This window comes from Salarias fasciatus, chromosome 14 (assembly GCF_902148845.1).
Source record: "Salarias fasciatus chromosome 14, fSalaFa1.1, whole genome shotgun sequence".
Lineage (NCBI taxonomy): Eukaryota > Metazoa > Chordata > Actinopteri > Blenniiformes > Blenniidae > Salarias > Salarias fasciatus.
The window spans coordinates 16,075,733-16,099,701 of record NC_043758.1 but is presented as its reverse complement, the minus strand read 5'-3'; the positions used below and the strand labels follow the sequence as shown (position 1 = coordinate 16,099,701).

At 41.6% G+C, this 23,969-nt stretch overlaps 2 protein-coding genes across 2 annotated transcripts in view; one reads left to right on the top strand and one right to left on the bottom strand.

Moving 5' to 3' along the window:
- veph1 (ventricular zone expressed PH domain-containing 1) overlaps positions 1–23,969 on the bottom strand; it is an 80,891-nt gene that overhangs the window by 50,374 nt on the left and 6,548 nt on the right. Inside the window, exons 2-4 of the mRNA XM_030107847.1 lie at positions 19,679–20,202; positions 18,953–19,171; positions 14,866–15,040 (exon numbers count right to left, since the gene is read on the bottom strand). Coding sequence (XP_029963707.1) covers positions 14,866–15,040; positions 18,953–19,171; positions 19,679–19,816 — 532 coding nt within the window. The 5' untranslated portion in view covers positions 19,817–20,202. The remainder of the gene's footprint in view (positions 1–14,865; positions 15,041–18,952; positions 19,172–19,678; positions 20,203–23,969) is intronic.
- On the top strand, positions 30–6,683 carry ptx3a (pentraxin 3, long a). Its single transcript, XM_030107850.1, has 4 exons — positions 30–328; positions 2,297–2,459; positions 2,568–2,992; positions 5,346–6,683. Exons 1-4 carry the CDS (start codon positions 190–192, stop codon positions 5,981–5,983), a joined length of 1,365 nt encoding a protein of 454 aa, XP_029963710.1. The 5' UTR covers positions 30–189; the 3' UTR covers positions 5,984–6,683.

The following is a 23,969-nucleotide window of genomic DNA, read 5'->3' as shown; positions in this document are numbered from 1 at the left end:
GGGTTGAAAAAGAGAGTGGCGGACCTGCGGGGCTGCAGAACGTGACACAGACAGAGAGCAGCAGCTGTAGAGACAAACACAGACAGACAGGCAGGCAGCGGACCTGAAACTTAGGAGACACACTTCACCTTCACACACACACACACACGCACAGACAGATTTGCTTACACACACTGAGGCGGCAGCAGCATGTTTCAGCGGAGGCTTCCCCAGGCGGCGTGTGTGCTGTCAGTCTGCCTGTGTGTGGCTCTCGCCTATGAGGATGATATCGAGGTCAACTACGCTGACCCCTACTACAACGAAATCACAGAGGGAGACGCGCCAGAACGTAAGTGATGATGTGGTGTGTGTGTGTGTATGTGTTACAAGAGAAGATTTATCAGATTTTGGCTTCACAATGGATGTGATTGCAATTTAATTAAATCGTCAAGCATGAAATCAATTAGTTGTGGGATTCGTGCTTGCAGATGTGTCAGAGGTGAGATCAGGACATTGATTCACAGAATCTGCCTCTAGAAGAGTGAATATACAACAGGCTGAAGTTTTGAGTTTGTGTGAGAAACTGAAAATGGTTATATTTTAAAGTTTAAAGTGCCTTTCTGCTTGTTGAGTGACAATTAAAAAAAAGTAAGATGTAGAAGAAAAAGCACAACTTAAATAAGTCTTAAATATGCATATTCCTTGACAATCAAGAGCAATAATTTGGGAAAATTCTATGAACGGAATGTATTTTGTGTTGATAAACTGTTCCAGCGAGAGTGTGAGCCCAGTAAAAGTATCACATCCTAAAGACTATTTGCAGAGCTGGTGAGGGATGAGCAGCATTAAATGACACGCTGAGCGCCAAGCCTTCTTTCTTTTCTTTTTTAGATGCCTAACACATATTAAAGCATGAGTGACTGGACATCAATTGCAGAAATACTTTGGTATATAATTAAGAAATTCTTGTCTCAGTTGTTCTGGAAAGCGCCGCAGTTCCTCTGCCTGAGTGCAGGACTGCACGTGTGTGGTGAACAGGAGAGGCTGACAGGGAAAACGAGCAGAGAATGGGCTCAAGTGTGCACATGAAGCGGTTGTGTATGTGTGTGTGTGTGTGTTTTTTTTTCTTCTGCGTGTCTAATCGACTCTTAACAGCTTGTGTTTGCTGTGTGAAACCTGGCAGGAGATGTAATTGCAGCACCGGTCGTTAACAGGCAGGAAACTGGGCGCTATCTGTAATGTGATTAAATGGGATAGAGGTAAAAAAAAAACTCAGCAGCTGAGGAGAGTAAAACGCTCACACATTTAGCAAAGCATGACGAAGAAACACACAACGCTTTGAGATCGGTTTGTTGGACCAAGATGGTAAAAAACTGATATGACAGTGCAGTTTGTATGCAGGAGTTAGAGGGAGTAGAGCGGCTTCAGCCTGCTGGGAGACACAGATCACTGGTCCAGGCAGCCTGAGATCACTCAGCCTTTGACTGATACGTGAATGGTCTTGAAAGAGTTCATTTCGAAATAAATGACAGGCTGAAACTCAGCGGAGCGAAACAAAATGCCAGGATGGAAGTTCTCCCAATGTACTGAGCCGAACAAACGCACACATGGAGCAAATCTTTTCACAACAATCCTTGAAAACGTCTACATAAATAGTTTCAACAACCAGAATCTCTATGAAAAAAACGTGGGGCAAAGTGCATGAACCTTCCCATTTAATTTACTTTGAACACCGGGGACAAGAAGTCAAAACAAATCCTGCAGCCCTGCATGCCCCTCTGGAATAAATCTGCAGGTATAAACACAGTCTGAGAGGCTCAGACGCTAAACAGAGCAGTGTGTCGGACACCCCAGGTTTCTCATATCCCCCCGTTCTCCACGTTTCTCGCTGCTCCCGTTATCTCCAGCCCGTCTCTCAGCAGGTCTTCCCCTTCCCTTTCCTTCCGTCTTTCACCTCATTCACAGCAGAAAGCCTCATAATCTCACAGGAAGAGCGGTCGCTCAAGCTTTTTAGGTCACGAACCAATTGTCCTATTTCTTTCTCACGTTCTTATCTTTGACATCCTCTTTGCGTTCCCGCTTCGTTTTACCTGCTGCTAACAAACCTACCACCATGAGTTCTGCCTCAACAAACCCCCATGGCTTGGGTGGGCCAGTCGGAGCCTTTACCCCGGTGTCTGGGGGTCTAGCGAGCAGGCAACATGTTTTTCGGTGCAGGAGGTAAAACCCGCGTTTGGGTTTACGCGATGCGGAACCGTTCAATGAGTTCAGCCTCCGCCGGAGGTCTTGACCTTTCCTCTTCTACCGTCCTTCTCAGCAACCACGCAGAGTCCGGCACCCTGCGATCCTCAAGACCTGACCAAGTGGGACAAGCTCTTCTCAATGATGGAGAACAGTCAAATGAGGGAAAACATGCTGCTTCAGTACGCGGACGACATCATCAAGGTGGAGATTGGGTCACTGCGCAATGAAATGTTAAGGTTGGTTGAAAAACATCAATGAGTCACGCAGTCAAGGTCAAATTCTGTCAGCCGACTCACAGTTGAAACGAATGTCATCACTGGAGAAGCTTTTGTCTCTCTGGCCAGGTTCGTGGTGCAGTATGGAGGCTCCTGCGGGGCTGCAGTGGAGACAGCAGGGAGACAGATGGCCATGCAGCTGGAGGACCGTGTCAAAGCAACTCTTGAGCGCCTGAAAATCAGAGATCAGCTCTCCGCTGCTGATAGTGGTTCTTCAAGGAGCTCCGGCGACCTCGAGTCGACGCTGCAGCAGCTCCTCGTCGCAACGCGAGCACAGGCCTCCCGACTCGCCAAGCTGGAGACCAGCTGTCTGACTGGCCCAGGAGCTGCGGCGGGGGTGAATGGCAAGGCGAGAATTCAGCTTCCGGGGAACATCGAGCAAGAGGTCACAACTCGAGGCGCCACTTTAGACGGGCTGCTGGCTGCACTGCAAGACGTCCGGGAGGAGCTGAAGGAGGTGACGAGATGGACCAGGCAAAGAAAACTTCCTGCAGGTAAAATCAATCTTAAACGCAGAAACTTGCCTCTACCTCTTCCTTTCCATTCTGTGCCACCCAAACAACGTTCTGCCTCCAATGTTTCCTCTGCTGACACATTAAGGTCACGCTTCCGGCAAAAAAGTGAGACCACCCTCTTACTTCAGAGCCTCCAACAACCGAGCATCCAACCTGTCTTTGTCCAAAACACCTTACACACTTTCTCTTACCTGTCTCCAGCCATACTGGCCACCTCGAACAGCAACCTGTCCTTCAGTCGTGACGGCCAGGAAAGATTATCAGCTTTATAAAACATACTTCCTCGTCTTTCTGCTAAGTTTGACACCTATTCTAAATAAATTTCGTAGATCTCCAAAATGCTCAATCAGAAACTTGAGCTGATATTACCTGAAGTTATTGTGGCAATAATGAAAAATATGGACAAACAGCCATCAGGAAAAAGAACAACAACTGGGAAGTGAATATAACCTAAAATGGTTTTAGCTACTGGCTCATTGTTAATTCATGTTTTAATCAAATCAACATTGACTTAAAAAGATGCTCGGATCAGATCTGTCAGTATGTAAGGGCGTATGCTTGAGTAAATAAACCAATGATTAGTCACACAACTTCATTTCCTGGAATACATTAGATAAAAGAAAAATAAACATAAATAAACAAACACACCTGTAAAAGTATGTCCTATATAAAGAGCGCTTTGACACATTATCGTTCGCCAGTTGCTACAAAACCCACTCCAAAGGATTATGGGAAAGAAGTGCCAGCCAGATGGAAATCATCATGACACACACGTGCACACACACACACACACACACACACACACACACACACAGAAACCTGAGACAAATGTAACGTCAATATTTGGATTCTCCAGTTTTATCAGGTCGAGACTGTGTCTGCTAACTGGTGGGGCAAGAACAACAGGGAAAAAGAGAAATGATGGAAAAGAATGCTCCAAAGAGCATTAAGGCGAGTGTGGATGAAGGCTACAGCTTGAGACAATAAGCAGGAGCATTTCCACATGGTGAACTGATTGTGTGTAATGTTTGCACACACACACACACACACACACACACACACACACACACACACACACACACACACACACACACGTTTGTAGTCCAGCGTCGTGCTCTGTACCTCCAACAGAGCTCTCCAGCTTCAGCACGGTTATTTCCACTGCATTAGGTGATGTGGGTCAAATCACCCCAAAAGGCCTCGCTTAAAGGAGCACATACACACACACAGACACACGCAAACACACTTTTCATTTCCAAACCGAAGCTGCTCCCGCAACTTTCATAAGTGAGTTTGAAATTCGATGTTTGCAAATCAAGGTATTAAAAAAAAAAAAAAAAAGAACAGAGGGAAGAGAATTAAATGAAGTAGACAACGCAATGAACTGGATGACCCACAAAGATGTGTTTGTGAGCAATAGAAATTCCAATGATTCATGATCTCATCACCTGACCATAAGCTGAACCTTGATGGTCTCGTTCAGTCTCACTCTGCCATCTGAACTCGAAAACAACGTTCAATCTGGGAGATCTGAAGTCTTTAGTTCATTAGGATTAATCCCACATTGATTCTCGCTGATATAAATTCTGATATTTTCATATGACTGACCGAAGTGTCAGGGGAGTTTGTGTTTAATCTTCAACTTTTATTTATATTGGAGTACAGCGAGGTTTGTTTTCAGACCTTCTGCTTTTTTCCTCTAATGGCAAAAGAAGAAACAATCTAAACAAACTGTCTTTCCAATGTGGTGTCCATGACGCCTAACTTATCTCTTTTCACAATAAGTTAGATAAACAAACATTTAGTATGAAGTTGCCAAACCAAACGACAATCTCCACGAAATAATCAAAACTGTTTCTCAAAGTTAAATAATGGTTGTCTTGTCAACAGCGCTGTCATTCTAATAATATGAAGATTGTGTGAAAAGTGTAGATAAAGACAGGATTCAATGACCCCCAATCAACACTAATACTTTGTGTAAAAAGGAGCACAGTCAACATATCTCATGTCATTCCATTAATGATCAAAATTGAATTTTAAAGCAGAAATGTCATGCCCAATTTTCCAAATTTTGGAACTTTGTTGATAGATAAATGCATACATTACAAGTAGAATTTATATACATCGACACAAATTTGAATATTTGCTTGTTGTCTGCAAAGGAACCTTAGTCCAAGTGAGACACATCTTTCTTTTTGTTTCATCATGAAGTATTAAACTGAAGCATGAAGCCAACAGCAGATCATTCTTGCTGCTGTGATTCTTTCTAGTTATGCTATAAATCTTGGTGTGAAAATAGATTTTAACCAGCGGTAATAATCTTCTTTCACAGGTTGTGAGATGGCGCTCCTTTTCCCCATGCGCTCCCGCCGCATATACACATCGGTCATACCGGAAGCTCCTCTCTCCCTGTCCTCCTTCACCGTCTGCATGTGGGTGAAGCCATCCGCCGTCAGTAACAAGACCGTGCTGTTCTCCTACGGAAACCACCGCAACCCGTATGAGATCCAGCTGCTGCTCGGCCAGAACTCCGCTCTCTTCACCGTCGGAGGAGAGGCTCACCTGGTGGAGGCACAGGGCGTGGTGAGCCCGGGTCAGTGGATCCACCTGTGTGGGGCCTGGTCCTCCGATCAGGGCCTGGCAACTCTTTGGGCCGATGGTAAAAAGGTGGCGTCCACGCCTGGGGTGGCCGAGGGGCACGTGGTCCCGGCGGGGGGTTTGCTCCAGCTGGGGCAGGAGAAAAATGGCTGCTGCCCCTCGTCTCTGAGCGGGTTCGAGGCGGGGTTCGATCCCAAGCTGGCGTTTGCGGGTAAGATGGCGGGGGTGAACCTGTGGGACAGGGTGCTCCCAGAGGAGGAGATCTCTCAGATGGCCTTGTGGGAAGGTCACGGCTGCAATCAAAGGGGGAGCCTGGTGGCGTGGGGCTTGACGGAGATGGTGCCACACGGAGGCGCTCAGTTCACCTTCTGATCCTCATCACGAGCATCCTCAGCATGGTGATAAGACTTCATACTAAAACTGAAGAGACTTACAGTTGATCCTATCGTCTTTGTTTTTACAGTTTCGTGTCTTATTAAAATGTGCCTTTTTTTCATCGTCTTCACTGTTATTGTTATTACGGATGCTAATGCTGCAATGAACTCCGCTGAACTTGTTCAGATGAGAGAAAGCCAATGCTGTGAGAGACTGAAGTTTATTTTTGTAACATCATCGCCTTTTGAACACGAACACACACACATGCACACATGCATTCAGTTTCTGTATTGTAGCAGAAAAACGTGCTGCAAACAGCATTTACCAAAGACTTAATTAGAGTGCAAGACAAAGAGTTTGTTGTCAAAGCAAACGAGTCCGGAGCCAGTAAGCGGAGTAATCACCCGACAAGACCAGCAGAAGGGGTAAATATGAGGTCAAACAATTACACGGGATTATCACACAGACAGAGGAGTTTCCCCATTTTACTGTAGCATTTGTAAGGAAATGGAAAATGCAGTTAATCAGACTAACAGTGGAAACCCTGCGTCAAAATAAAACAAGAGTTTGATTTCCTACTCATTTTGTTTTGTGGGTACAGTTGTAAGCCATCTATTCGTACTACAAATTGGATGAAAGGTACCAGTCCTGTATGATATTAGTATGAGCTGATATGTCTGAAACAACATATCACGTATGAATATTTTTGAGTGACTAAAAACTGCTGTACTTGATTTCTTTTTTCAACCATGACCAACAAGCAAGAAGAAAAAAATGATTTAAGCAGCCTTTTTTTTTTAATTTGTGAAAACCTTTTTCTAATTCTGAAGATCTTATATTTCTCATTCATCGAAGCGTTTACATTTATGCGAGTTATGTGACTTCCGTTCTACTTTGTCTTTTTTTTGGTCGATAATTCTCATTTAGTTGTAGCGAAATGTGTGTGTGTGTCTTTTAATGATCCTGCGAAATGTTAAAATAGAAATACAGTTGTAATTGTCAAGTGAATTTGACTTTTTTTTTAAAGTGAGGACAATGTTTACACAATCTAATCTTTATGAACTAAGCTGTCTTGTATTATACTGTAAATTGCTATTGTTCTTGTGAAAATGGTGAAATTGAATGTATTTTGTATATAAATATTTTTGCATAACATGACTGAATAAAAGGAAACTAAGGTTTAAATAAACTTTTCAAACTGATCCCTCTCAGTGAAAAATAAGTGCAATTGTTTCCTATCTTTCAATCCACAGACCGATCTTTCATAAGTTTCCAATGGGAATCCATTTCTCCATTTGGTTTGTATACAGCTACATGATGTGGGCCAATTTCTCAAAACTGATACAAACTAGCGTCCAAAGTTTACCAGCACAACGCTGTGTATGATTTCACACTGCTTCCACTGGATTAGATTTAGGGTTAGGCTGCATCCTGGTGCCATGTAATCAGCAGGTAAACAATATGCATGAAACAGGCCATCAGATGTAAAAGCAAATGATAAACATCACACCAGACTACCCTCCCTTCCCATCCTATAGAGGAAGGAAGCCTGGCAGCGGAGGACGGCCACGTCCCACTACTCTCATATTTGCTGTTGACACTTTCAGTGGTGGGGTCACCAAGTGTGCCCTGACCAGTCTGCCATGGTGCCACTCCACGTGCATCAAGCTGACATCCTAGGATTTTCTGCAGGTGGTGGTACTTCTCTGGGACCAGCGTCACTGGGGTGTATGTGCCCTTGACCCTGGAGGAGGTTCATTGATTTCCCTTCCTTTGACCTCTTTGGTAGATACTAACCACATGGATTAACCCAAAACACTCCCTATTTTGAAGATGATAAACCTGAATCTTGTTCTTGTCACAATTTTTTAGTTTGTCAAAGTCTATTGTTCTATTGATGACCACTATGAAAATGTGGTTGAAACACTATGAAAACAGGTTTTTTTTTTTTTTTTTAACTGCTAATGGGACGTTAATGAGACCTCTGAAAATACATCTGAAACTGTGGAGGAAAACTGCTTCCACTTTGGCTGCTGCACACATGTGCTTACAGTTTACTGGCGGCACATGCTGGCTTATTAGAGAAATACTAGTTTACTTTTTTTTTTTTTTTTTTGTTCAGCAGACTCCAACTGCAACCTCTTACAAAATGGAAACTTCACCTTTCACTCTAAACCCCCCACTCGTCTTACCCTGACACGCTTTAACCTCACTCAGTAACTTTACAGTATACTTTGAGCAGTGGGGGAAAAAAGAGAGAAATGAAGACATAACTTTGTTAGGTGGGAAATTCCAAACTTTACTGTGACCTGAAGTTCAGGTTTTACTCGGGGATGGAAGAAAGTCTGGGCTTTAAATCCTGAGGGGATGGCCATATGTTGTACATGTCAGACATCTGAAAGTGACTGAGTCCCTTAACAGCTATAAAACCTTCATACTGTATCCTGCTGTTAGCTTCCTGTAACTCAAAAAAAGCTCATAAAGTTGTGCATGCATTGAACTTGCCGATTACCAGCAGAAACACGACAACACAAAAGTCATGCACCAGTAACCACATTCCCGGAAAACAAGCAAAATCTGTGTTTCTGTGACAAACACACATGCACACACATGTTCACTCCATCCGTCATGCGACCCATCATTAACCTTTCGCCTTTGTTTGTGCTGAGGTGTCAGAGCCGGGATGAAAAGTGTCCGGACTTGTAAAAAATAGTCAGCATGAGGTGAAAACAGGAGGAAAAAAAAAAAAAAAAAGAATCTGACACAATAACAACTACTACTAGAAGAATAAAGTGTTCTGATTGGAGATTAAAAAAAAACTATAACTATAACTATAACTATATCATCTTTAGTTAAATCATCAACCACTACTACTAATGATAATATTACACTACTACTATCAATAACATTTGATTTATTAGAACACCAAACACCACTGTGCAAAATGAAATGTTAGTTAAAAGGTAGAGCTGGATGTCATCTGCATATAATTAAACTGTATATTTTCTTTATGGGAAATATGACCAAAGGTGGAAGACAGACAATGATGTGAAAGGGACCGAGGACCGAACCCTGGGGGACACCGGAGAGGAGAGGCTGGGGGATGAGTGCAATGTGAAAGATTTTGCCTGAATGAACAGAATGCAACCAGAGAGATATGACTTGTACCAGTCCAGATGTTGTCTAAGGAGGATGGAGCGACAGTGTCAACAGCTGCACTGAGATCAAAAAGGATATGGATGAAAGTCTGGAGTCAGTCGCAATCAGGGCGTCCTTGGTGATTTTGATGTTTCTGTGTTGTGCTGAGGATAGAAACCAGGCTGAAACTGAAGAGATTAGAGTGATCTTGACCTTCTACAGTTACCAGACTCTTTGAAAGAAATAGCAGATTGAAAATGGGATGAAGGCTACTGAAGCATATCTCTCATTATTCCTAAATAAAAGACATCTACTACTGTATTAGCTGACTAACAATTGTAAAGTTGGATGTCTTGCATTCTACTGCTTTTGTGGAAACTTACTATTATTATTAACCATCCCTTTTATTTATTTTCTCTAATTTCTTCATGGAATATTTCTTTCTTTTCACTTAAAGCTCACAGGGAAGGCTGTACCCCTCTGTGTGTTCATGTTTAGTAGTGTGACCTTAAGGGATGACTTTGGAGGCCTCATAAATCTGTTAGAAAGGAATTCAGATTTTTGAAACAAACACATCGAGCATACATCCCTTGGGCAGCCGACAGCCAGGAACATAATACTTGTGTGGGGGCTAGAAAGTACTTATGTTCAAATGAAACTCAATAAAATGAAAAAGTGATGCAGCCATGTGGGATTTCCTTTTTAGCCTTTCCGTAATGAATGAAGGATCAGGCGCAACGCTGGCAGTCCTTCAAAATTCAAGCAGCTTTGAACCAGATTAGTATTCCTCTGGACCAACTTTATCACAGCATATTCCTAAGGTAAACACAGACAATGATTGTAATATAGCAGAAAATGTAAATAGTATTTTTCTGGAGAGAGTGCATGGGAACGAAATTTTGTCAATTGTGAATAAATTAGCGAACAAAAAATCCAACGATTATACAGACATGAATATGCTGCTGATAAAGAACATTATAGATGCTGTTATTGAACCTTTTACGTATATATGTAATCTGTCATTCACCACCGGACTGTTTCCTGACCATATGAAAGTAGCTAAAATAATACCACTATTTAAAAAAGGTAATAAAAATGATTTTTCAAATTACAGACCCGTGGCTTTGCTATCACAATTTTCAAAGGTATTAGAGAAATTGTTTGTGATTAGACTGAATAAATTTATTGAAACATACAAAATTTTAAGTCCCAGCCAGTATGGTTTTCGTGCAAATCATTCAACTGCAACAGCATTAATGGAGCTGACTGAAGAAATCACCAATGCTATGGACAATAAGCAATTTTTAGTAAGCATCTTTGTCGATCTTCAGAAAGCATTTGATACATTAGACCATGAGATACTTCTGCAAAAATTATACAAATATGGTATCAGAGGAGTCGCACATCAATGGGTCGCAAGTTACCTAAAAGATCGAAGTCAGTTTGTGGAAGTTAATGACACAAAATCCAACTTTTGCAATATAACTTGTGGGGTACCCCAGGGCTCAGTCCTTGGACCAATTCTTTTTCTCCTCTATGTGAATGATATTGTGTCTGCTTCAAATGTACTAAAATGTATTTTATTTGCAGATGATACCACATTGTTTTACACGGGAAAAAACATAAATGAGGTGTTACAAACAGTGGAAAATGAGTTTCAGAAAGTATTACATTGGTTTAATGCTAACAAACTATCTATAAACATTAACAAGACAAAATTTATGGTCTTTACTTGTAAAGAAAAAGATATTGGTGCAAGACTTTCCATTCAAGGGTTAGAGATCGAACGAGTGCACGAAGTAAAGTTCTTGGGTGTTTTAATTGATGAACATTTAACATGGAAATCACACACAGAACGTGTTAAAACAAAATTATCCCAAACTGTTGCTGTGTTACACAAGGTTAAAGAGTCTCTCAATAAGAATGCTTTATTACTGTTGTATAATTCCTTAATTATTCCACATTTGACTTACTGTATAGAAGTGTGGGGAAATGCATGTAAAACCTACCTTGATCCAATTTGCATTTTACAGAAACGTGCTCTTCGTGTTGTAAATGGCAGTGGATACAGAGCTCACACAAATCCAATTTCTTTACAATTAGGAACATTAAAATTTAATGAATTGGTTGAACTTAACGTTCTCAAATGTATGTATAAAGCTCACCAGAAAACATTACCAGAAAACCTGCAAAATAGATTCAAAAAGAAAGAAAGTAAGTATAATTTAAGAGGATCAGATTTTTTTTGTAAACCTAAGTTTAGAACTAAACCAAAGGAAAGGTGTATCTCAGTCCACGGTGTAAATCTATGGAACAGCCTTGAGTGTGAAATCAAAACCTCAAAATCCATCCATTGTTTCAAAAAGAGTGTGAAACTAATTCTGATGGATAGATACAAAGACGCCATGTAGGACATCTTTGAAATTTGTGTTGTATGATGACAACTTGTTTTTTTGTTATGTATTGTTTCTTTGTTATGTATTGAATGTAGCGCGCACATCGGAAGTTTAAAGGATTTCTGAATTGACAAGGGGCAGATATTATAAGCTTTTGCTTCTTTCTGTACCTTTTCATTCATATCTGTGCTGAAGTATGCAGATGCAAGTATGTTGCATTCACTTTTGTTTTATTTAAATGAATGAAATAAATAAATCAAATCAAAATCAAAGATACCGAAACACTATTCATCACAAAATGTCACGTACATGTAAACTGTCATTCAAGTGAAACGGTAAAAAGAAAGTCAGGTTGAGAAAGTCAGGTTCAGAATGTCTGACACCATTTTCTTCGTGTTCGCCTTTAAAGCAGAAGTCCCAAACTCAAATGAGCTGGAAGTCACCTCATCATTTAAGCAGTACAATAAAAAAAAAAAAATTCTCAAATGTCTTCCTTTCTTTAATTATTGTCTTAAAAACATAACTGTGAGTGCACATTTTTGACTCATTGTAAAATACCTACTTTAAACATTTCAATAAACACATAAACAAACTGTTGCTCTCTCCTAGCAATATGTTTGACAGCACTTATGCTCATATTTTCACCATAATGACCACAATTACAAATATGCACATTAGTTTTTGAGTGCTGATGGGAATGCTTTTTCAAAGATCTCTTTTTGTTCTAATTTTATAAATTTGTTCACCATGTGGGGGGAAAAAACTCAAAAGCAATTAACCTGACAGAAAAAAAACTATAGATTTTACAGCTGTAAAATATCCAACTGTTTCTTGTTGCTTTCATAACATCCTGACCTTTGTTTCAAGAGACATTTCAGCAAGCTTAATGCTGAAGTGAAACAAAGAAAATAACTGAATCACTGTCCAGTCACCTGTGCTTCAGTGATGACTGAGTAGACAGAGTAACGCCTCTTGCTTTGCATTTCTTGTGTTTTTACTGTAATGATGAGCGTCACAGTCAAAAATACACAAGTCCATTCAGGGGTTTGCTGCTTATTTTCGTGAGGTTGTGTTGTCTTGAATTAAGCACTTGAGCTGCTGGAATTGGAAGTTATTTGTCCTGAATTAATGTTGTATGATGGTTTTGTATTGTATTCTTTTGCAAACCCCACTGTCATTAATATTCCCCTGTTCATACCATTACCATCACCAGAACATAACAGGACACCTTTTTTATTAGGATTGGATATTTTTTAGGATATGAGACAGAATGCATTGTATTTTATATGAATAAAAAAGCAACATGACCGCGCGACTACAGACCTGAGGAGCACATCCAGTATTACAACCATGAGGATCTTCATTCTCCGATAAAGATTTTCCTCCCATGAAAAAAAAAAGCATGTGTTGTTTTTACATTGGCGAGAAACACATTCGTGTTTCTATTTACAGTTTGAAGCGTTAATGGTAACAAGTGTCTTTCTTTTGTTATCTCAGGGTTGATATCTGGCAAAGTTTCACTTGCAATATAAAACAGGCATCTGTTTCATGTGCTGTGCTGCTGGCAGGGCACCGCTGCTGACAGCATCCCAATCTGGCATGGTGCGAGGTGTTCAGCCCCAAGCAGTGTGTGTGTGTGTGTGTGTGTGTGTGTGTGTGTGTGGATGGGTACAACATTTTGTTTTTCTATATATGTCGAGGCCAAACCCAATTGCACACTGGCATATGGGGACTGCTACAACCAGCAGATAAGTAGCAGTTTCAGCTGGATTTGTGGTTATTGATCACTAATGTGTCGGCCCTGTGATGGACTGGCGATCTGTCCAGGGTGCACCCTGCCTTCGCCCATAAACACCTGGAATTAGATCCAGCACCCCGTTAGCCTGGCACGCCAGACTGTCTCTCCATGCTCAGGGATACATGTCTTTTTATGTGTGTAACATAAATAAGGTCAGTCTGGCATGTCAGGCTAGCACCCTGTGACCCTGAACAGGGTAAGCGGTACAGAAAATGAAACCTTATGTGAGTAAACTGAGTGACAAACTGGTCTGATAACCCAGAGCACAGCACAGCGCAGCACAGGCTGTAAGTCTTCAGTTAAATAAAGGAAACAAATGAGCTTGACCTGCATCTGTTGGAAAATTTTCATGCGTGTCCTTCTTCTTTTTTCTTTTTTTTTTTCTTTACCTATTTAACTTTATTCTGCCATGCTATGTTACATTAATCCTCTGGGGATTAATACATAAAAAATTCTATTCTCTTCTAATATGGGGTTCTATTTTATCAAAATTAGAGTCTGGGAGCCTGGGGGTTGAGGTTACGGTTAGGGTTTGAGTGTCAAGTCTACTGGACAATTCTCAGCGACCTGTTTTAACATACAGCTGTTACCTGTTCACTGGAAATAATTAAAAAATATATATTTATTTATCTTTGGTCACCAACACTTCAATATTTTGTGCTCATAAATGGACAAACAGCGTGTTAACTGTGAGAGGTTGATGAACCCAACAGATGTGAAATATGTCAAAACTCTTCACTTTGATGTGATTACTGATTCACTTTATGAATAGAGATACATAAGGTAAAGGGTGCAAATTCCAGAATTGCAAATGTGAAACTCAGAGAAGCAGTTGGAGAGCGCAGACCTCCACCAAACTGCTCAGTCTCCCCCGCCCCCTTAATCCGGGTCTCTCCTAAAATATAATCACTTATTCCTTGAAAGTTTCAACATAATCCATCCATGACTTTTTGAGTTATGTTGCTAACAGACAAACAAATAGACAAATGAAACCTACCGAAAACACAACCTCCTGGCCAAGGCCCTCGGTCTTGGCAGAGATAATAAAAGCAATCTGAAGAGTCTTAGTGGAGCACCAACACACACAAAGGCAATAAAATCTACACACTGCAAAGGAGGAAACATGACTACCTAATGTATAAATTTCCACCTTACATTAAAGCTCCAGCAGATAAATGCATAACAGCTGCTCTTTACCATCATGATTATCCGTAATGGTTGCTACTAAAGCTGATTACAGTGGTAATTTCTTTTTCCACTCTTATAAAACAGCCGATCCCATTGTTCCAGCTCTCCAAACATCTCTCCAAACAACAAACTGTATTCCTTCAAACCAAACCCTCATGTCGAGTGTCAACAAGTAACGCAGCACAAGACACATCAGTGATGACCTTATTAGAATATACCATTCTCTGTAGAGCTCTGTCTATACCGCTCTTTCTCTTTATATTAATAATAACAATTAAAAAACACATTCCCACACTTATCGCACAAGGCGCTCTGTCTTTTTGGTTAAAGACAGATGAGTATGCATGATGGAGTCCTACCTCCCAGCACACTGACTGTGATGGCCTCCGTGTGCTCAGCCAGCAGGTCGGCCTTGGCGATCGCTGCCAGAGAGAGATAACTGGACATGTTCCTGCTCAGCTCCCTGTTGCCTCTCTGGAGAAACCGCACGGCGACCGGGACCGCGAGCACCATGACTGAGGGACAGCTGTAGTTCTGAGAAGAGACAAGAAGACATGAGGGTGAGGAGGAACACCAGCAAAGCAGCCTGGAGCTGTCAGGATATGGACTGCACTCTGCATCCACCACACATCTGAAAGGTCTGCTGTGGTCTCTGGTACTAAAATATCAGGGAAGAATTGGGCTTTTTAGCAGAGCATATCCTACAGATGCTCGGTAGTTTATTATACATGCTGACGTGAGGAATTTGGAGGAACAGCCAGAGGGATGGCAGAATCCATCGCTTCCAAGCAAAACAATACCCAAAGCATCACTCTGCCTCTGCCGGCTTCACTCTCCCCCATAGAGCGCTCCGACCGAGGATGCACACACCCAGCCATTCATGTAAGAGAAAACATGATTCGTGGGAGCAGACAGCCTTCATTCACAGCTCTGTGGTGCAGTTACGATGCCCACGTGTCCACTGTTGGATGCTTTTGGCAGTGGGCAGGGGAACAGCTTGGACACACTGAACAGATCACGAGCGACAAACTCTGCAGCTTCATTCACACTGTGATCCTCTGAGCACTCTGCTGCTTTTTTATTAAAACCAGCTTTAACTTCTGCAGTGACATTCACTCTCTGGGAAACCTCCACTACCCAGGTCTACTCATCAGTTAGCCTTGGCAGCCCATGACACCTTCACAGACTCATCACTTTTTCTTTCTTGGACCACTTTGAAAGATACTGACCACTGAAGACCTGATACACAATAGTAGAACTGCTTGGAGATGCTCTGATCCTGTTACCCAGCTAGCACAAACTGATCCACGTCAAGTTCAATCAAATAATTACACTTGCTTACTTCTGTGCATATGAGTGGTTGGATATAAAGATCTGTGATGTTCCAAATCCACAACACAAGCCGACCAGAGAAGGCAAAGCACACTTTTGGTTATCAGCGCGTATTGAAACTCAAGAAGAAAAGGAGTATGGTGCACAGAAACAACACACTTTTGAAATACACAACATGCTTGATTAACGGAGGAGACAGCAGTGTCATGTGAACATATTGTAACAAGGTTGGACTCAACCCCCTGAGGTGTTCATGTGGATCATTTTCAGTGTTTTGAGCTTTTTTAAATAATTTAGATGATGTGAAACTCAACGTGAACCTCACCAGTGGCATGACATTGTTCCCTCAAAGCGACAATGATTATTTTCTCAGACTGCACCCATCATCTGCAGTGGCAGAGCACAGGTGTGTTTTCCACAGAGTTGCTACAAAAGATGGCATAACCTAAAAATATTCTGACTAATGATGAGCCATGCATCAAATATATTTAGCAACTTCAAACAATGAGCAGCTGCTGAAAGTAGCACTTGCCTCCAGCAGTATAATGAGAGCAAGAGGGATTAAGACAGGCTCTGAGGCAGAGTTTCAGTGCCGGCACATACCATGTGACACAAGAATGGAGGGGAAAGCAGCGAGACTGTCTCATGCTGGAAAGGAGAGGCACATGCAAGAGATTATTCTCTGAACGTTCACAGAGAAATCAAGGGGACACGCTGGGATTTGAAACGCACTAGCACCCTCCACAGGACAGTCTGAGACCAAGACGATGTTAACAACACATCTAACACAACATATTGACCCTCTCCTGTGAATACTTCAGCCCCACATGCTCATACTGCCGAATGTTTGGGATAGTTTTCTTATTTAAAAGTTAGGGTTTTTAGATAGTTTCTCTCTGCCATGCCTCAGTTTTGCCACCAGATGGCAGTACAGATATCACTTTAAAATCATGATGTTAAGCCGGTATGTCTCGGGCATTTATCAACTCATACAATACTTCATATATAAGTCTCTTATGTGGATTCAAAAGACATCCATAAAATACTGATTAGACCTGAGTGTCACTGGAGCAATGAGCTTTTTTTCATGCTGTTGGGGAAGACGTAAACATACAATGAAAATGTAGGACAGGTGTAAATCATGAAGTACCAGGTGAATATACAGTATGTACATCACTGCCTCCTGCCATTTTTGAAAGCTCATTCCATTTAATGTGAAACTTAAAGATCAGAAACGTCAGGTAAATAACGCATCCTTTGGTTCATACATGTGTGGACAGAGAGCTGGTGATAAGTTTCCAGGAGAGTCTGTTGCGCATGTCTGTGTTCCTCTCTGAGGGAGTCTCAGAAAGAGGATAGGATGAGTATTTCTGCATGGGCAGATTCAAAATGACGCAACGAGAGAACAGAGGAGATCAGAGATGAAGGTAGTTGGAGTGGGAGAAGGAAAGGAAGAATGAAAGAGAAAGTGGAAATCAAGAGAGTAACAGATTCTGGATGACAGAGACAGAGAGGGGCCCACCGCCGGTAAGTATGGGAGGTGGGACAACATCAGAGCCTGAAACTGCTGTCAGAGCTTTCAGAACAAAGTGAGTGTGTGTGTGTGTGTGTGTGTGTGTGTGTGTGTGTGTGTGTGTGTGTGTGTGTGTGTGTGTGTGTGTGTGTGTGTGTGTGTGTGTGTGTACCTTTCCTGATGAATCAGTCTCATTTCAGCCATGAAAAACACAGTTCCTTTCCCAAAGAAAGCACAGGAAGAATGAAGGCTGAGGAGAGATTCTCTCTACTTTTAAGCCTTTTAAAAGCCTGATTTTAAAGTAAGCAAGATTATAATTTACATTTTCATGCCTTTCAGCAGTAACTATATTTGCTCTTGCAGCAAAAATTCCATGATAGGATACCATGCATCATTAATCTGTATATTCACTCAACATTTTTTTTTTATTTGTTGACCTACTCTGCTTTCCTTTTTATCCAAACTTTCCTCTTCAACTACAGAATACTCACAATGCCTTTAACTATAGTTTTCGACATGGAAGAATTAGACGGCAGAACAACTGAAATCTGCGTCTTGAACATTTTCTAATTGTCCAACTATGCAAAGTTCTAAGTTGAAGCAAGGGGCTCATTTCAAGTGTTAAAAGCACATTCAAAGTCAGTCTGGGACAGTTCAAGAGCAGTTTTGCATTTTTCAGTGGGGACAGTAATAGTCTATGCTTTAGGGTGATTTGAATCTAGCGATATGTGTTTAAAGTTTGCATGTTCTCCCTGTTCCTGCTGGTTGCATTCAGTCAATGATCAAGTTTATTCATACCTGTATCTTGTAAAAATAAAGTTCAATTCTGATATAGTCCAATAAGTTGGCCTTATGATCGTGGCTTCGTTCAGAAACTGAGGCAGAATATTCTGCGACAACGAACTGATGCAGTGGGCAGAGCCAAATAAGTTCAGTTTAATTTTTTTTGTTTTGATTCTTGTAAATGTTTGGATTCTTAAGAAACTGCTTATGTTGTAATGAAAGAACTGATGTCTAAAAGCACCTTATTTGTTGGTTTAAAACATAAGAAAATGCAGCACATTGCAGTTCAACTAAATATGTACTTTTCAATTCATTACTGAATTTAGTGACCAGTAAATTTACCATTAGTAAATTAACCACAACTCTGTTATATACATATAAATACATCTTGTTTGCAAAACAGCTATTACATGAATTATGAGGAAATGCAGCAAACACACCTGGGGGTCTCTCATCTATGTGGGCTTAAACACTGTACCGTTAATATCAAATTGGTTTGCAATACCTCAACTTAGCGCAGTAGTACCATCGCTGTAACGTTGCAGTAATGTTGTCAGATGTTGTCAAACAATTTGTTCACTTCAACGACTACATACACCCTGCAGTAGAAACCGCACTCTTTAATGACTACAGCCATGAATGCCTTCCTGACACCAGTCTCTGGCTAATTTTATACAGCTATACAGTGGAGCTGTTGCTGATGATGAAATGCTTAGAAAATCAGTTTTGTTTAAAAATGGTTGTAATATCAATCCCATTTATGTATTAGCGTGTGTGCGTGTGTGTGTGTGTGCGTGTGTGCGTGTGTGTGAGCACACCTGCAGGATGCAGCTGGTGATGTCAGAAGCGATCTTGGCGTGTGGCGTGTCCTCTGTGCTTTCACCTTGCGGCGTGAGGTTGTGTTCCAGACACGACTCCCACAGTCCCACCAGAGCGGTGCTGTGCCGCTCGATGGAGCCCGTCTCCCTTATGGCGGTGGTGATGCGTGTTATGCAAATCTCCACCACGGCCTGGTCGTTGTCATTGGTCAAGTAGTCCTGTCGGCCAGCGCAGAGGATGCAAAATTAAAAAAAATACAATGACAAGTTAGGGACAGCAAGGCATGAATTATGCAAAAGAACATAAATAATTCATCAAACTAATATTTGCCCTGTGTGTTGCTGAGTATGTGAAGGCAGCGCCTCTTGTTTGGTTCTGAAAAATGGAGGCTGACCAACGTACCAAAGCAAAAGTATGAGAAGCATCTTACAGATTAGGCAGCATAAAAAAAAAATATGGAAACAGGAGTTTTAGAGATAAACAAGTCAGGAGCCAACAGAGGTGGAGATCAAGAGGATTTTCATGTGGCCAACAGTCTTTGCGAGGAAACCTCATGTGAAAAGTGATAAACAGAGACCCTGAAAGACATACACGAGAGTGTCAGATCTGGTAGAGAGGAGCTGAAATTATGTGACGTACCAGAGATGCTGAGCTTAATGAATGACATATGTTCTAAAATGCACTTTCACTGTTAGGTTGTTGTGGGCGTGGCAGGTTGTACTGACCGGTGAGCAGGAGATTGCCTTGATCTGATCCAGAGCCTGAGACAGGCAGTCTTCGATCTCTGCGTCCTCCAGTGAGAAGAGGTCTCCGGCTCTGGACAGATCCTTCTGTCCCAGCACCTGGCTGAACAGCTGGTGCATCCTGGCCCAGGGTGAGTTCTCCTCTCAGACCAGTGTTTGTCTGCTGTCTCCCGGTTTATGATCCCTTGAATGCAAACAAATAAATCCCCGACATAATGGTCCCGGAAAGTCTCATTTGATATTCTTAGGAAACAAACTTAATATTCGCTAAACGGAAGTGTTTTAGACATCCTGGAGAAATGTTAAATGGAGGAATATGAACTGTGTCTCTCATCACTGTGGACATAAATTGAAGAATTCTTGATAAAAATCCTCTTCAGTGAAGACAGGGATCACAACTGTTGGTCCACGATGGACCCGTTCGACCCAGTTCTGGGTCTGCCTGAGGCCTGTTACCATGGAGATAAGGCATATTCTGGAAGAGACCGTCAGTCTACAGCAGAGTCCTGAAACAGAGAAGGGACAAAGATAAAGCTGAGGAAAACAAAAACGACGAGCAGAGCAGCTGGAGCGTCAAGGATGATTCACCACAAAACCTGACACATGTGAACTTTATCCTCATGCAGCATTGCGCAGTGGTATTGTCATGTAATGAACCCCAGTTTGAGTCTGAGTTTATGGAGTACACTTCTGTCAACATTCACATGACACTTACAATCTGTACACAGAAAATGTGTCAAACAAACACAGCTCATGTAAGAAACTTCTCAAGAGTGCTTCATGTCACTGCTGTTTGGACAGAAAAAGACATCTGATACAAAGTGCCTTGTTGTGAAATCTCTCGGACACACTTTATAATCCATTTTTTTTTAAACTTCACAGGGTTTTTCTTTGAAACATACCTCAATATATTACAATGTACAAAGTTTGAACGCAACCCAAATGTCCATTTTAGTGAAGCTACTTCAAAGATTATCCCACACCTGCTGCAAAGCCACACATACTGAACAAACACTGTTTATGCAATGCATATCATTAGTATTACAAGAACTGTTGCAAAAATAGAAAAAAAGAAAAAAATACATTTGGCTCAGAGAGAAAACACATTCCTCGACTATAATGTGTCATGAATGAAGCTCAAGCTGTGGGAAGTCAAACGCCCCACGTTAACCATTTACTTACTATTATCGCTGTTCTTGCTGGCCTTAATTAAACATTAAAACATTAACACTACGGGAGAACAGGGAGGGCAGAGGATCTCACACACTCTTTTTCTCAACACTGCATTGGTTTGTCTTTCTTTCCTGCAGTTTTACATCAAACTCAACTGCAGACAGGTCACCACTGTGGGTCCATAAGAGCCTGCACACCAGCTGCTCACCGATGGGTCAATGTAGGGAAAGAAAAGGAATTTCTTGATAACACATGATTACTTAGTGAAGAGAGGACCGCCATCTCTCATACACAATAAACCTGAACGCATCTCTGCTTCCTGTGATATTCGGTGTATTCTTTGAAGCCACCGCCGAGCCCGGCTGCTGCCTCTGATCACGACTCTGCCTCCATTCAGACGACGAACAGCTAAACGTATGTATCTGTGTCACTGTGAGCTTCCTGCTCCCGCTTCCCTCTACAGTCACACACTGGAGTGAGCCCAAGTCTGCCCGAACCAGACCACAAAGCCGAGCACTTGGGGGACCGTTATCTCTCCTGCCAAGCCGGTCTTGACCATGGAAACCCACCGAATTGCCGGGATACCGCATCAGGAATTCTGACTGGCCCGAGCCAGAGTTCTGAGGCCATAACAACAAAACAACCATAAACATCCAGCGCAGAGATTTATCTGCCACTCACCTATTATTCTTGTTGCTAGGTGCAGTGAGCACAGCCGTTTTGTACTTGTTTTGAGGAATTGTTGCATACAATGACAAAATTGACAGTATGACCTGAAATTTTACTTTTTTTTGTTTTTTTTAAGGATAAGGGTCTCGTTTTAAAAATGAGTAGAGAAAAAATAATAGCACTGCTAAATATAACCTTCACAGCAGCAAAAACAACTTTTCAAACGTTTGTAAAGTTTTGAAACAGTAAAATAAAAAAAAACGATTATCAGAAAGGAATGGAAACATTGGTGATGCCAAGCGACACGAGGGAGCAGAAACACTGTTGTACACACAGATTCAGATTGAAAGAGGACCACAGAGAGCCAGAGATGGATGTTTCACTGTCCTGAATTCCCTCTGCAAACTGCAGACAACCCACACACTGAGTTCACATTTTTCCACCTGAATGGCCACCGACAGTCACAAAAACACACACATTCACACACAGCAGACTGCACGACATTGAAAATGAATCCACAAAAATGTGGAAGAAATTGCTAATTCAATTATTTTCAATTAATCTTTCTTGTTAAATAATAATCGAGCAGTGCAACCATGTTTGATTTCCTGTCTCACTTCTGGTTAAAAGGAACGACTTAAAAACAATAGAAGTTTTCAGTTTTATTTACATAGAACACATACGACAGCACAGTTATCCTACAGAACAAGAAGTTGGATGAATTTCATCGAGGATATTGGCTTCCAACTTTCCTCTTTCTGATCCCCGACCTGTTAAAACTTCACAGTAAAGCCGAACGCTGGCTGATACACACAATGGACAGTTTCCAGGTTTGGTCTAAACTTTAGAAAGTGTTTGAAATTTTAAGTTTATCAAACCTAGAACAAGAAAACCCTTGGGTAGCACAACACAAGCTGACTAAAAAAAAAAATCACCTCCAACTGCAAAGGGATTCAAGTTGTGGAGGTGGGATAGAATACACTGAAAACAACAAAACTCACACCATATTGCCATAATTCAAAAAGGAAGAAAGATGAATAGGTGAGCACACTTTTTAATATACTCTACTGATTAGCATTTAAAAGAATAAACCAGTATAAAATCCACTCAGCTAACTTCACTTGATGCAACCAAAATAGCTTAGGGGTGTCAAACTCCAGTCCTCGAGGGCCTCAAACCTGCATGTTTTCCATGTCTCCCTGCTTCAACACAGCTGATTGCAATGAGGCTCGTTATCTGGCTTTCTGCTGAACTTGGTGACGAACCTTCATGAGATGCAGGTGTGTTGAAGCAGGGAGACATGGAAAACAAGCAGGTCTGTGGCCCTCGAGGACTGGAGTTTGAGACCCCACCTGGGAAATCTGCCCCGTTGTAATGGCGGCTTCTAAAACAAGATAACAAGTAAATTACCCTACAACATATGACCGACATCTCTGGACAGAAAGCTGCATGGAAACATTAAAGCCAAGCTCTCTGGAACATCTTCACTGAACCGAGAGAGAAGCTTTGAGATGCGACGCTTCCAGAACTATGCTTGTGAACATACCAGCTAAATGTGTGCAGTACATCTAAGTTATATGTTGCAATTATGTTACTCATTAAACTATGAGTAACATAATTACTACTACAATCCATAAAATGTTGCCAGTGGATGTGCAGCAATGACATAGAGAGAGCTTTTATTTAAGCGGTGAAGCTCTTTGAGCTGCTTGTTGGCATGAAAGGTGCTGAAAAAACACATTTAAGTTAGGTAATGGTGTATTTTGGAGTTTCTGAAAATGTTGCAAAAATAAGACACCTAGAATACAGCATTATATTGATGTGTTGAATTGAAATCTTTTTTTAATGGTGCTATATCGTGAAATTCCTGCAAACACACATCAATACTCGTTCTCTCGGCTCAAGTGATTTGTTATGTTAGTTCTTTGTATCCTGTCTTGCTTGCTCCCCCTCCGCGATGTCACAGCCTGCCTGTGTAACAAGTAAGTGTGTGTGTGTGTGTGTGTGTGTGTGTGTGTGTGTGTGTGTGTGTGTGTGTGTGTGTGTGTGTGTGTGTGTGTGTGTGTGTGTGCGCGTGTGAGCGTGCGCGCATGTGTGTGTATGCGCACATAAAAGCAGAGGAATAAATGGACCTGAGGAATTTCAGTTCTTAAACAATCAGCTAGTTACTATTAATCACCGAGCTACGGCTCAGCAAGCTGAGGAATGCAGCTTTTAAACACACAGACACACACAGTCATGCTTCCATCCCTTCAGAGGACGTTGCGTTGATTTACATCATTCTCCCAGGAAACTTGTTCTAACTCTAGCCACTAATAACAACTGTTTGCTGAACTTCACCTTTTGTGTTAAAGTTTATAGATGTATACAATAGGGGATTGCCTTTCATGCCCAAATGAGAGGGAGATCCCCACGATGTCATTGCATAAAC

What these genes read in the sequence shown, in the direction of transcription:
- ptx3a (XM_030107850.1), top strand. Translation starts at nt 190, where the DNA reads ATGTTTCAGCGGAGGCTTCCCCAGGCGGCGTGTGTGCTGTCAGTCTGC. An exon ending in CTGCGCAATGAAATGTTAAG is followed by an intron (nt 2,460 to 2,567) that starts GTTGGTTGAAAA and finishes CTCTCTGGCCAG; the next exon opens with GTTCGTGGTGCAGTATGGAG. An exon ending in GCAAAGAAAACTTCCTGCAG is followed by an intron (nt 2,993 to 5,345) that starts GTAAAATCAATC and finishes CTTCTTTCACAG; the next exon opens with GTTGTGAGATGGCGCTCCTT.